Source organism: Sus scrofa, chromosome 3 (genome assembly GCF_054392235.1).
Source record: "Sus scrofa isolate SSC_HxYL_T2T_F1_AM1 chromosome 3, Sscrofa_HxYL_maternal_Yorkshire_Landrace_v2.0, whole genome shotgun sequence".
In the NCBI taxonomy this organism is placed as follows: domain Eukaryota; kingdom Metazoa; phylum Chordata; class Mammalia; order Artiodactyla; family Suidae; genus Sus; species Sus scrofa.
In genome coordinates, this window is record NC_139385.1 from 58,617,726 (window position 1) to 58,631,527 (window position 13,802).

Genomic DNA, 13,802 nt, shown 5'->3' on the forward strand with positions numbered 1-13,802 from the left:
GACGAAAGAGGGCCTTCGGCTACGGGTTTCGGCCTCTGGAGCAACCACATCTGAAAAAAGGCAGATGCCCAGGCCGAGATTCTGGCCCCGTCCCTCCCCTTCCTCTTCCCTCCAGGCGCCCCCCAGTGGGACCCTCCTGTGCCCCTCTCCTCCCATCTGGCAGGCAAGTGGGGGGTAGGGTGGGGAGCTCACCAGGAAGATTCAGCAGCAGCCCCACAAGTGAGGCCACCACCAAGGCAGACCAACTCTGGCTTTCTGCTCCCACCCTCTGCTCCCAGGAGCACTGCTAGCAGCTCCAGGACACCTCCTGCCAGCTGGGTCCTGTGGCTCCACTCAGAGCATTGGAGTCACACCTGAGCGACAGCTCTGCTCTACCACTTAGCTGCCGGGGGGAACCTAGGCAAGTCACAGGTCCCCACTGAGCCCCAGGCCCCTGCCTACGCCATGAGGAAGGTACCAGGCAGTTGTCCTGAGCCTCGACTAGCCAAGCAGTGAAGGGCACAGCCTGCGTCCTGCTCTTCAGTAGGCTGATGACATCCCAGGTTGTCACCCCATTGGGGCCCCACCCATGAACACACCCCACCCCCGCACCTCGCTGCTCTTGTGAAGGTCTGTACCACATACACCTCAGAGCTGCGTGAATCCACAGGCATTTTATTGGATTTTCCATGGGCAGCCTGGACACCTCAAGCTGCTGACCAGCCCCCTGGCCCTTCACCCCACTGCGGGCCTCTGCTCTGGGGCCCTGGCCAGGAGCGGTCGGCCCTGCACTGTCTTCTCCCAAGGCCTTGCAACCATGGGGCCCATGGTCCTCAGGCTCCGGCTGCCTCCTTGAGAGAGAAACTCAGTTTTCCCACTGCCTCTCTTTGTGCCAGGCTGCCCAGCCAGGGCGACATCCCTGCCTTAGGCACAGCCAAGCTCTCCTGAGAAGGGGGCTCCAGCCCAGAGCTTCCGGCAGTGCCTCCCCATCCCGGGCCGCATCGGACCCCGCAGTGCATCACAGCACTGCGGGCTCAGGCCTACAGCTTGGTGTTGAGGTGGAAAGAGAAGTGGGGCGCTGCATAGGTTGTGGCAGGTGGGACGTGCCACGCAGACGAGGCCGGACAAAGTCTGTGGCGAAGGGCACTGTCGAAAGATGCTGGGGGGAAGTGCATGAGGCCAGCGGCCATGGGCGAGGGCGCTGTAGTGGCCAGGAGGTGGGCCGGGAAGGCCGGGATGACCAGGGGGCTGAAGGGGAGTGGGGCCTGGCCCTTTAAGGGGTCTGGGGTGCCAGTGAAGTTCAGTGGGCAGCGCAGCATGGTACCTCTGTAGGCCTCTGGGAAGGTGGGCCCTAGGGCTGGGCCCAGCAGGCAGGAGACAGCCAAGCCAGGCCCTACAGACTTGGTCCCACACTCCTTGGCATCCACCTCCTTAAGAAAAGGAGACACTGCCCGCAGTTTTTTGCCACCATGAACCAAGCCCTCTTCCTCCAGGCTGCGCTTGCTGCCCAGGCCTGGGCTGCTTGGGAAGGTGGGCACAGGGCTCTCAGCAGGGACCTTGGTCATGGGGGACACCCAGCAGGCTTTGGGTTTGGGGTAGAGGCTGCCCTTCCTGGAGCCGCCCTTGTGGAATGCAGAGGGACGGTTGGCATCCCCACCCCATACCAGCTGGGGCTCCTTGGTCGGCAGCCCTTCCTCTTTGCCAGGGGGCCCCAGTAACACCGCATCTTTAAGACTGGGGAGGAAGTCCCGGGGGTGCTGGCTGATGGGCTTCAGCACCTCAGAAGAGTAGGTGTGGAGGCAGCCGGTGAAGGTGGGGGCAGAGGGGCGAGGCCCCACCTGAGCCTCCTCCCTAAGACTGCCACCAGGGCCCTGCACCCCTTCCGGAGGTGTCAGCTGGTGCCTGGAGTTCTCAGCCAGCCCTCCTGGGCTCTGGGGGCTCTCCAGGGGCTGAACAGTTGAGGGCACCTGGGGCTCCCCACTTGCCCCATGGCGACAGCCCCCCTCCTGGCATTGCAAGGCCTCTGCCTTGCTCACCTGGGCCAGGAGCTTCTTCTTGGCCAGTGGTGACATGATACCATGTGTCCCTTTACAGTAGAAGCTGGACAGGAGCCTCTTGTAGGCCTCAGGGCAGCCGCTGGCACCCACAAAGGGCAGAGAGGGCCCAGGGGCTGGGCCTGGCTGTTCCATGCTGTCCCTGGGGGGCTCCTGGCTGGGAAGCCTTGCTAGGTCGGGGGCGTCTGTTTTGGTCTTTCCTGGTGTCATCTAGAATGAGAAAAGGCCAAGCCTCAGGCCTGGGTCTGAGCCAAGGAGACTTGGTGACAGCAGTCCCAAGTGAGTACCCAGGAGCCTCTGTTAGCCCTTCTAGCACCTTTGTGCAGAATTTTCAAAAGGCCATCCCATCCTCTGAATGGACAGCCTGGTGTCAGGACACAGGGACTGCTGAGTGCGGTGCAGACCCGAGCTCAGACCCCACATGTACTTGAGGGCCCTCAAGTAGTAAACAACACACACAGCCGCCACAGGGCCCTGCAGCCCCTTGGGGACTGGCCTCGGGGCAGGTCTGGGTGCCATGAGCGGCAGGGCATGGGAAAACCCGGTATGGCCAGGGGCCCCAGCCAGGCTCAGAGCTCACCTGGTCTACCTGCTTCTCCTCCTTGGCTTTCTTCTGTCTCTCAGTGGCACCATCGTCCCCCTGAGCCTCCTTGGCCATCTTGTACTGCTTCCTGGGCTTGGAGGGGGGCAGTGGCTTGTCATCCTCCCCCTTCAGGTGCCGCACATATGGGAGGACCAGCCTGAGAAGGAGCCAGGCATGTCCACCAGGAGGCCAGGGTTGGCGGGGGGTGCCACACCCTGCCCCGCTCCAAGCCCACCTGGCCTCCTCCCCACCCCCACCATGCACACCCCTGCCCAGCAGCGCACACCACCTACAGCCGTGGGGGCCCCGCCCCCCCTCATCTTGTCCAGGAGGCCTGCTGCCCTTCTCTCCCCAGCCAGGGTCCCACTGGCCCAGCCCTGGGAGGGAAAGGCCCAGGTCCCATAACCTGGGGGCCCAGCCGTACCTCTCGTAGTGGCGGCGCGTGCACGTGGCCGCGCTGGTGCTGCCCGGGCTGCCCCCCAGCTCATCGTACACATTCTTCCAGAGGCGCCGGCCGGTCACCTGCAACAGCGCCAGGTGAGGGCATGGCCCGCGGGCACCCTCTGGCCTCGGGGTCCCCCCACAGCAGGGATGGGGCAAGAACACATTCTTGCAGCTGCTCCAGCAGCAGAGATGACAAGGTTGGAGGGGGCGCGCCTGGCCGCCAGCCAGGTATCCCTCCCAGGGGCTGCTGACTGCTGGCCTGAGCAGCTTTCTGAGCACAAGGGCAGAACAGATGCGGAGGAGAGGAAATCTTGCTTTGAGCAGCAAAGTACCAGCAGGCAAGGTGGGTCCCCCCTTTTCCCCACAGCCAGGCAGGGGGGCTGGGAAAGGGCAGGCTGGGGACCCTGCCTTGTCCTCCTGTCTAGGGGCAAGGACAGCAGTGTTGAGCACACTGTTCCCCAGCTGGGGTCATGTGCTGGGAGACGCAGCCGGGCGAGAATGCGGAGGTGACTTCCTTACCAGCTCATAGGCCCCCAGCTTCTCCACGGCCTTGTAGATCTTCCACAGGTTAACTGGAGAAAAGACAGGGCAGCGCCACTGTCAGTCTTGGCGGGAGGAGGGGGCAGCCAGCAGCCTGTCCACATGGCCCTGTTGGGCAGGCCCAGAAGCAGCACGCACCCAGACAGGGCCACTGGGATGCCCTGGCAGGCCGCGCCCTCTGCACTGGGGGCCCAGTGGCCTGTGAGGATGGAAATCCAGCCCCACCCATTGCCAGCCTTGTGCCTGGAGGGGGGCACCCTTTCTGTGTGCACCCCCCTGGGTGGGGGGGGACAACATCCAGAGTCACCCAGAGTGGAGGTGCTGCCCCAACGCCCTGTCTGGGTGGGGTCCCCTGCCGGGCCCCCCCTCCCTGCCTGCACCCCAGGGACGCACTCTGCTTGAAGCCAAGATGGGGCACCCTCTCGATGGGCGTGTGTCGCTCCTTCATGAACTTGTAGAGGCTGACCAGGAAGGCCTGCTCCTCCTCCCGCTCCTGCTCCTCCTCCCGCTCCCCGCCTGCCTCGGGGGGGTCCTGGGGAAAGAACAGGAGGCAGGAGGATGAGTCCCCAGTTGGTGGGAGGCTGGGGACAGGTGGAACCACAGGCTACCTGGGAGGAAAGAGATGTGTGGCCCCCAACCTCGGGCTCCCACAGGAGGGAGCAGGCCCCCAGACCCAGCTCTGGGCTACAGTGATTGTTCCTGGGGTCAGAAAGGTGTGGGTACCAGCTGTTAGTGACCAGGACGCCAGGTCAGGGTCCACAGAGGCCTGGCTCCAGAGGCAGCCATGGAACAGCCTGCACCTTCTCTAGGCCTCTCGCAGATCAGCCATCTTGCTCTAGATTTGTTACATCTGCATTTCAGCTCCTCTACAAAACTGTGGGCTCCCAGTGGTCCTCCAAGGGCTCCTGTGGTCCAAGCTGAAGGAAGAAGGCACTTGCTGCTCTCTATGGGGCTCCTCTGCCAGCCCTGCCTCTGTGACCCACCCATCTGCCTGGTGAACTCAGGGAGGGGAACCCTGTCCTGGGCTCCGATGGCACTGCTGTCAGATGCACAGGTCTTTTGGTTTCTGCTCCCAGGGGGCAATTTCTGCTGATGCTGTTCATCTGGCTGGTGGCTCAGGGCAGGGATCTAAGGTCCTGGTTGGGAAGGCCCCCAAAACTAAAAGGACAGGAACCATCTGGGCCTAGAATCCTTTGGAGAGCCACGTGTTCCATGACAGTCTATTCAAGTACCAAGTCCATGTTTTTAACTAGTCAGAGATCTCTGGTAATAAGCAAGCCAGCTCACAGGTTACCCATGAAACTGGAACATGTGAGAGACCAAGGCAACCGGTTTGTGCAGCCTCAGAATGAAAATGCTCTGACCTCTGCTCTTCAAATGAATGTGCCCATCAACACAGCCGCGCTGATCTCACCATGGAATGTCCGTATTATAAATTGGAATGACAGATGGACGTAAATGTAGTTCGACATCGTAGAAGAGTGCTTCAATCTGTTTTATAGATGGGGGTTCCAGGTAATCCTCATTTGGTAAAAGGGTTCTGCTAGGAAAACCAAGTCTGAGATCCCTGCCAGAGGGGATGGGCCCTAGCTCTCTGAAGGACCGGAGGCGGGGGTGGGGGGGGGTACGGAATGCATCTCTAGGCTCCCCACGTTCACCTGGGAAGCTGTGCGGAAGTGGGTGGGCAGGAGGGAGGGGCAGGGAAGAGGCCCCAGGGGGTTGCTCAACTCACCTCCAGCTGGACAGGGCTCTGGCTCCTGCTCTGTCCACCATCAGGCTGAGGGGACACAGGGGGGTCTAGGGGGTCACTGCCCTCTGACTGTTTCCTTTTCCCTTTGACAGGAGGTGCTGGAAGGGGAGGAAGAGGATGGGGTGGGGGGAGAAAGGACATGAGATGCTGGCAGGGAGGAGCAGGTGGCAGGGGAGGCAGTGTCCGGGTAGGCCAGGTGGAGAAAAGTCCTCACCTGCCCTGTACAGCGTGTCCCCTGCCCACTGTCCCAAGTGCTGCTGGTGGCCCTTTAAACACACATGGGGCTCACTTCTGCCTACTCCTCTCAACCCCACAGGCCCTACCACCCTCCTTCCTCCACTCCAGCCCTTTCCCCACAACTTTGAAGGAAATCCTAAATCAAGTGAGAGGAGGCTGGGGTTGGGCCTGTGGTTCTTAGGGAAATTCTGTCTCTAAAACTTGCCCAACGTTTAGGTAGGAAGTTTTCACAGCAGCTCAGCAGAGCTGGGAAACTGCAGAGGCTCCTGCATTTGTGGGCCCTCAAAGCACCATGGGGCTGCCTGGACCGTAGATCCTCCAGGAGTAATTGAAAAGAAAGTAAGATCCTGTTTGTGAAGCATCCAGCCTTTCCCTGAGCATCAGCAGAGTCCTAACTGCTCCTCATTAGGCCACAAGCCCTCCTCACCAGCATGGGTCCTGGTGGCCCATTGAGTCTCACCTGACAAGTCACTTCCTTGGGGTGTTCCCTCCCAGCCCCCAGCCAAGCACAGCACTTCTCTCTAGTCATCCTAACTCCTGACACCCTCAAGAGGGCCACCTGAACTGAGATGCCCCTGACAGTTCAGTGGGGCCATCCAGCGCCCACACACAGTAGGTGCAGGGAAGGGAGCAGGAGTGATTCTCACAACAACCTGAAGGTGCGGGTGCAGGGAGGAGCACGGGTTTGATTTACTGAGGGCATCATGAGAGCTGATGGCTGCAAAGACACAACACCCCTGCCACTGCAAAAAGCACAGCCACTGCGGGCTCTGACCACGGGCAGGCTGGCAGCAGGTGTGCGGTCAGGAGCCCCCATCTTCTGACCGCCTTTTTCTTTTTCTTTTTCCTTTCCCTTCCTCTTTCCTTTTTGTTAATCCAGCGTGGACTGTCCTGTACTCCTGGTTCACTCCAGCTCGGGAAATCCTTACTGCTGGGAACCTGCAAGATTCCCCCTCCATCTCAAACAGAAAAAGAATCTCCCTAACAAGAAACCCACACCAGTGACCCACAAGGCCAGCGGTACCCAGAAGCACGACTGTAGAACCCCTGGCAGCTGGACAGTGTCCCTTTGGGCAGCTGTTCACATGGGTGCCGCCCAGGTCCTCGGTTCTGTGTCCCTGGCCCTTTCACGTAAGTTCTCTCTTTGACTCTCAGAAGGAAATCCCATTTTTAGGGTGGGGGTGGGGAGGGACTGAAGCCAGAGGGGTGGTCTGTTTCCTTGGGGGACCAGGTCCACCCCAGCCTGGGGGTCTTGGCCCCGCCACCACCGCTGCTGCTGTGTTTATCAGCAACATCTGCAAGGGCCTGATGGAGAAGCCAAATAAGCCTGGGAGAGAAACCGAGCCCAATGCTTGTAGAGAGAGTTGGGTATAGGCCATTCTCTCAGGCTGGCTCCTGACCCCTGGAGACACAGCCAATCTCCAGAAATAACTGGGTGCTAACGATGACCACCTTGCCTCAGTCTTCCCTTCTGTGAAATGGGAGAGAAAGATGCTGGAGTCCTTTGCTCACTTTCCGTGATCCCAAAGCCTTCCAGGTCACTGGAGCACCTGTACCCCTCAGCTTTTCCCCTTTCCTTTTCTGCCTTCTCTGCTCTGCTTTCACACCCTCTCTCCCTTCTTTCCTGATGGGAAAATGCTTGGCTCTGAAGGACTCTCTCCATCTGCTCCTGTGATGGGGCCTCTCACTGAAGCCCTCCTGCCAATTTGTTTCATGAACCCAGGAAGTCACCATCCTCAAGCTTCAGAGAAATAAGGTAGTGGGACCTACTGGAGTCATCTGGGGAGCATTTAAAAAAACACAATGCCTCCTGCTGTTGTAGCACTGGGAACTACGTCACTTATGATGGAGCACGATGATGGGAGAAAAAAGAATGTATACATGTATGTGTAACTGGGTCACCATGCTGTACAGTAGGAAAAAAAAATAACGTATTGGGGAAATAAAAAATAAAATAAAAATAAAATTCAGGAACAAAACAAAACAAAACACGCTGCCTGTCTCCCTGCCCCAGCCCCACCTGAGTTGGATTTAAGGTCCTGCAAGGGGCATCGGGTTTAAAGCTCCCCAGGGACCTGAGAGGGCAGCCATGTTGAGAGCCACCAGGCCAGAATGGCCCTAGTCCCTCCTGCTTGGTGCTGGAGTTGGTGAGCTCTGCCTGGGCCATGCTCTCCCAGGAAAACCTCCCAGAGGCGGGCACTTGGGTTACCTGGAAAAGAGGTCACCAATCTGAGCTGTTTAAGCCCAGACAGGGATGGGATAAGAGCCTCCTAGAGCCACAAAGGGAAACACTCTATCTCTGTGTGCCACTAAGTCCCCAAGTGAACCTGGCCTCTATTCTCTCCCACCCAGAGCTAGCATGCCCTCTGGTCCCGGAAGGGCTTCTGGGCACCCCATTCCTGCATTCCTGGATGAAGGAGCAGGGAGGAATCCTCGCCCTCCTTCCCCAAGCTGCCCTATACCCACCTCACCCCTGCCAATCATTGGTACATCTTGATTCTTCATTTAGAAAAAGAGTTCTGCTACGAAAAATAAGTTTGAAACTTCCTGCCATGGGTAACAGGTACGTTTTCCTGCCTGCCCAGACCCCAGCTCTCACACCTGCCAATGCTGGGCCTGAGACAGCAGAGCTGGGCCCCTCTCCTGGCTTCACAGGGGAGGGAAGGGGCTTAGGGACTGGCTATCCCCATCTCTGAGCCATGGAAGCTGGAGAAACCCACCTGCCCCTGAGCCACTGAGTTACTGTCTTGCCCTAGAGCTTATGGGTATAGAGGTCCCCCAGAAGGCAAAGCCTCAGATGCCCTGTTGTCACTGAGGAGGATTCATTTCCCAAAAAAACCCCCTCTGCTGTCCAAAGGAAAGCCATTCAGACATGCCTTTTCCATCCAGGAAGCAATAATGGCAATAGTGGTGATTATCATTTGTTGACTTTTAATCTATCTGAAATCTGTATGAGACAGGGATTTAACCTTATTTCCCCATGGGTGGGCAGTGCCATGGACTGAGTGACCCCTTCCCCCAATAAGGTGAAATGCCAGTTTGGGGCACTGTTAGGTTTTACTCACTGTAGAATGCTGGACCCATTCACAGTTTTAATTTCTGTAGCTTTGTAACACAACTTACTATCCAAAGGGCAAGCTCCATCATCACTCATCTTAAAAATATTCCATCTGAACTTTAGGGTAATTTTGTCACTTTCCCTCAAAAAAGAAAAGACAAAACACTGGGGTTTTGACTGAACTGCATTTTTTTTTTTTTTGTCTTTTTTTTTAGGGCCACATCCACGGCATATGGAGGTTCCCAGGCTAGGGGTCAAATCGGAGCTGTAGCCGCCAGCCTACGCCAGAGCCACAGCAACGCGGGATCCGAGCCGCATCTGCAACCTACACCACAGCTCACAGCAAGGCCAGATCCTTAACCCACTGAGCGAGGCCAGGAATTAAACCTGCATCCTTGTGGATCCTAGTGAGATTTGTTTCCTCTGAGCTACGATGTGAACTCCTGACCGAACTGCATTTAAATTTCCAAACTTCTCTGAGGGATCATAACATCACTGATGTTGCATCGTCCTTTGCAGGACCACATTGTCTCTGCAGTACTCCAAGCTTCCTGCTCACAAGTCCTGTGTGTGCCTGTTGAGTTTATTCACCCAGTTTTGTGCACCTAGATGGTAGTAAGAAGAGCTAACAACTGACAGCAGGACTTGGCTCACAGCCCACCCCCCACCACCATTTCCACACCTCTGGGCCCTTGAGACCCAGCCCCTCACCAGGCAGCAAGTGGGTATGGCTGGGTACTGGGCAGCGGGATGGCTCAGGCTCTTCCTGTGTTTGCCCTCTTTTTCTGTTCAACTCCATGGCTCATGTGGAAGTCAAGCTTAACCCTAAGTTCTGAAACCGTGGCAGTGAAGAGGTTAATTTCAGTGGCTAGCTCCAAAAGAGGAGGCTCCCAAAGTGAGGCCCACTTGTTCTCAAGCCCCACCCCCACCAACTCAAATCAGTCTCTGCTGGGCCCTGGACCAGTGGTATTATTTCCCCCTTTTTATAGATTCAAGACCCGAGGCTCTGAGTGGTTCAAAAACACACAGCTTAGGAGTTCCCAACGTGGCGCAGTGGTTAATGAATCCGACTAGGAACCATGAGGTTGCGGGTTCGGTCCCTGCCCTTGCTCAGTGGGTTAATGATCCGGCGTTGCCGTGAGCTGTGGTGTAGGTTGCAGATGCGGCTTGGATCCCACGTTGCTATGGCTCTGGCGTAGGCTGGTGGCTACGGCTCCGATTAGACCCCTAGCCTGGGAATCTCCATATGCCGCGGAAGCGGCCCAAGAAATAGCAAAAAAAAAAAAAAAAAAGACAAAAACAACAACAACAACAACAACACAGCTTAACTAGCAGCAAAGCGGGGATTCAGAACCAATGCAATCTGCCTTTCCCAAGACACTGAACCCTGAGGTCTAGAATTTAATGGGAGCAGGGAGACCCTAAGTTCCTTCTCTGTGCTCAGAGGGTGCAATCTTGCCCACTCTCCCCAGGAGATCTGCAGTCTCCCATCACAGCATCCCTGTTAATCTGCTGACAAGAAGCTGGGCCTGCCCTACCAGACAAGCTGAAAGCAGATGAGAGTGGGCACAAGGAGGACAGGGAGAGTGCTCTGACTCCACAGGTACTTCTGTAGCTTGTTGCCCCCGTCTATAAGGTGGATGTGTTAGACCCCATGGGCCCAATGTTCTAAGGAGAACAAAGAAATGAGGCTCCCCCTACAGACCACAGCTGAGTGTGTGTGTGCACGCATGTCCACACCCCTCAGTGAGACCTGAGGCTGCCTGTCCTGCTCACTCCCCACTGTGTCTCAATGCTTGGGGCAGGTGCTCCATAAACACAAGCCTCACTGAGCCTCACGGATGCAGCAGGAGCTACTTGACCTCAGATACTGCTGATGCTGAGAGGAGCTTGGCCTCGACTAGTTCAAGGTGTCTCTCTCTCTCTCTCTGTCTCTCTCTCTCTCTCCTGCACCCCCGCCCCCCAGGCCTCATTCACCCTCAGTGTGATAGGAAGGAAGCAACACTTCCTTTCATGAAAAGTCACCCACTGGGAGCACTGTGTCAATTACGACAATAATGGTAAAGGCAGCTTCAATAACAACCAGCAGACAGGGCCACACCTCCTCCTCGCCTGAGGTTGTTGGCTTAAGTTTCTCTTTGCTCAAGCTGGAGCTAAAACAAAGACAGCTTTTGAAGCGGCCAGTCCACTCTGTGGCCCAGGAGCCAGGCTGCCTGGCCGAGTATCTGTGCGGAGCTTGCTCCAGGGTGGGAGCCCAGGTTTGGGGAGGGGGGACCTGCCAAGGGCTGTGCTCCAGCCAGCACTGAGGACAGTCAGATGGCCTGGACATGGAAGCCATGGGTGTAGCTTGTGCCCTGCCTCAGTGTCTCAGCCGGGGGGAAGTGGGGACAGGGTCTGGGAGCAGCTGGGGCCAAGATGACAGCCTTGAGTCTAGAAAAGTGGGGTCATGGGGGCACCAAATGAGACTACTGTCTCCCAAGCCCTGCTGAGATTTGGTCTCTCTTTAAGCCAGTTAGGGAATATCCTAATGACCCTATTTGGGGATGAGGCTGAATCCCCACTGTCCCTCCTCTCCAAGTCTGGGTGACACCTGATGATAACTGTAACAGCTCCATCTATGGACTGTTTCCTGTGTCCCCATAAAGTAACCTGTGGAGAAACAAAGCTTGGTGGTGGCTTGTCCAAGACACGGCCCAATGGTAGAGGTACAGGCAGGACAGAGGAAGGCTGCCTGACCTCAGCTGGAGGCACTCCTTTGCTTCTCAGTGTGTCCATTCCCTTCCTGCAGCCCCCCAGGGTGGCTCTCCAAGCCAGTAAAGCAAGGTCCAAGAAGGAGGGTGGGTTATCCCAGGCCATGGCCCACCTGGGAAACAGGAGACCACAGGGAAGGGAGAGGGGGCAAGGTCTTAGAAGCTAGATTCATTCTCACTGCCGCAGGGCTAATGTCTAAGCCGCTGCTTCTCACACTCTAAATCAAAGAAGGAAGCACTGGTTGTCTGCGGTCCTTCCTAGCTCTACGGGACTCCAAGTCCTAGGTCCGAGAATGTTCCTCAGGGCTTGTACAGATGGTGGCCCAACCCACTAGCTGCCATCTCTTACCCTTCCTCTGCCCTAGCATGGCTTGTGGCCACAGAGACCCCACATCCCCAACAATGAGGATCCGGATGAAGCAAGAAGCACCTTTTATCCTCCCCTCAGCCCGAAGACCCCTGCTCACTAGCTGACGACCTCGCGAACAAAGGGAACCTGGGTCTGACCAGCCCTGTGACCCCACACCCACACCCTGAGCCCTCCCGAGTGCAGCACTGGCCATCCCCACCCCTACCCCAGCGTCCCTGGGGCTGGAGGACGTGCACCTGGCCCAGCCGCGCCCCCAGAACACTGTGCGCAGGGACCCTGGTGAGGCAGCCGCCGGATTGTGGTCCACGGCTCAGACTGAGGTCGAAGCCAAACACCTCTCCTCTGACGCTCGCAGCCCGCACCGCGCATCTCTGCTCTTCGCCAGCGTCACTCCCGGGGAGCCACCCTGTCCCTTCTGAAGACCCGAGGGGATAGAAAAGAAATAAAGGAAAGAGGAACAAAGAGTGAAGCTACTTCTTTTCTGCCGGAGGTGGGGGGCAGAGGAGGGTGGACCGGAGACAAGAAGAGAGACTAGAGAAGAAAAGAAAAAAAAAAGGAAGAGAAAAGAGAAAGGGTAGGGGGCGAGGAGCGGGTAACCGCCGAAGGATCGGCTGAAAGAGGAACAGTTGATTCTTCAAAATGCATTGAGCAAGTTCTTCAAAATCCGCGCAGAGTCACTTTCAGGAAACAGCGGCCGCCAGTGGAAAGCGCCCCGCGCGCCCAAAGGACCCGGGTGCCTCTTCTCGGCGGCGCCGGCGGGTTCTGAGAACCGCCGGGATGTGACGGGGGAGGGGGTGGGAGGGCGGCGGGGGGGTGCTGCAGGCAGAGAACTGCTGCGGACAGCTGTCACAACAAATTAGCTGAGACCAGCTCGAGATTGAAACCACAGCAGGAAGTGGGATGACAGAACCGTACAGGACTTGGTAAATTTCAGTCAAGAGACGACGAGAAGAGTTTCGAGATAAACGCCCGGGAAGCCCCAGGCCGCCAAAACTTTTTGTCTTTCCTTTTTTCGAAGAGCACGCGCCGACACCCGGCCTCACCCTCCCGCGCCGGGCAGAGGGCGCGGGTGCCCCAGGCCAGGCTAGGTCCCCACGCCCTCGCCCCCCGAGTCCTTCCTCCGCCGGGTTCCACCCCCCAAGGCAGCACCTACGACTACGAGCACCGGGGCTGACCTGGCACAGCAACCTCCCCATCCCGCGGGGCCGCCACCCCCGTCCCGGGCCGCAGAGACACTCACCCATGGCCCAGCGAGGTGCCGCGGCGCCTGCCGAGACCCTCCGCACAGACCGACGTCCCTACTCTGCGCTCTGCGCGCAACTGGCTGGAGGCACGGATCGCCAGCCGCCTCCCCGTGGCCCCGCCCCGCCCAGCCCTGCCTGGCCCCGCCCCTGTCCCACTGTGGGCTCCGGTTGGCGGGTCCGATTCTCCCCCGAGGGGTAGGGGGCCGCCCCCCGAGCCTGAGGAACTCTGGGAGTTGTAGTGTGCTCTTCTTACTCCCCAGGCTCAGCGACCTGGGCTGCAGAAGTAGGTTTCCCACCTGGAGGGGCTCAGGCAGGACAGCCTGGAGTCACTGCTGCCTGGTGCCAACGGAAGCAAAACTCGAGTCTTGGAAAAATCTTCCTTGCTCCCTCCGTAGGGCAATGGGGCAGTGAACAAAGTGCTTCTGACTTGAACTAGGCGGAAGATATCTCCCACTGTCCCTCCTAGCCCAACACAGAAGTAGAGATGGTTGGTATTAGCTGAATGAGGACCCCAGACCGAATTAGCACATCCTTGGCTAAAGCTCTGTGGGGTCCCAGAAATGCCTGGGACAGGAAACCTGCTGGCAGTGGCTAGTGTCCACAATGTCTCAAAGATAGGGCAGCTACAAAGTGAGCCATCTAAAGAGAGGGCATGGCTCTGGGGAGATGAGAGTGAAGCTTCTGATGGAGCATGGGCCTGAGGAGATGCTGAGCCAACTGCAGCAGGGCTTTGGCTGTATTCACTCCACCGTCCAAGTCACATCTGAGGCTCAGGTTTGAGAGCCCAAGGTCT

General features: G+C 57.8%; 1 protein-coding gene across 7 annotated transcripts; it reads right to left on the reverse strand.

Annotated features, from left to right (window-relative positions):
• Positions 1-634: 634 nt before the first annotated feature.
• Positions 635-13,087, reverse strand: ARID5A (AT-rich interaction domain 5A). 7 transcript variants are annotated; one of them, XM_085018473.1, is made up of 8 exons: positions 13,006-13,087; positions 5,333-5,448; positions 4,965-5,140; positions 3,994-4,132; positions 3,580-3,632; positions 3,041-3,138; positions 2,614-2,773; positions 635-2,243 (listed from the first exon to the last, which is right to left on the reverse strand). In XM_085018473.1, exons 4-8 carry the CDS (start codon positions 4,046-4,048, stop codon positions 1,020-1,022), a joined length of 1,590 nt encoding a protein of 529 aa, XP_084874599.1. In that variant the 5' UTR covers positions 4,049-4,132; positions 4,965-5,140; positions 5,333-5,448; positions 13,006-13,087; the 3' UTR covers positions 635-1,019. The 7 variants fall into 7 exon arrangements, with proteins under 7 accessions (XP_084874599.1, XP_005662381.1, XP_020942751.1 ...); XM_005662324.4 differs by lacking the exon at positions 4,965-5,140; XM_021087092.2 differs by lacking the exons at positions 3,994-4,132; positions 4,965-5,140.
• Between the last annotated feature and the right edge of the window lie 715 nt (positions 13,088-13,802).

Coding starts and splice junctions, on each gene's coding strand:
- ARID5A (XM_005662324.4), bottom strand. Junction 4,133..5,332: donor AGAGCCCTGTCCAGCTGGAG/GTGAGTTGAGCA, acceptor TTCTTTCCCCAG/GACCCCCCCGAGGCAGGCGG. Junction 2,244..2,613: donor AGGAGAAGCAGGTAGACCAG/GTGAGCTCTGAG, acceptor TTCTCATTCTAG/ATGACACCAGGAAAGACCAA.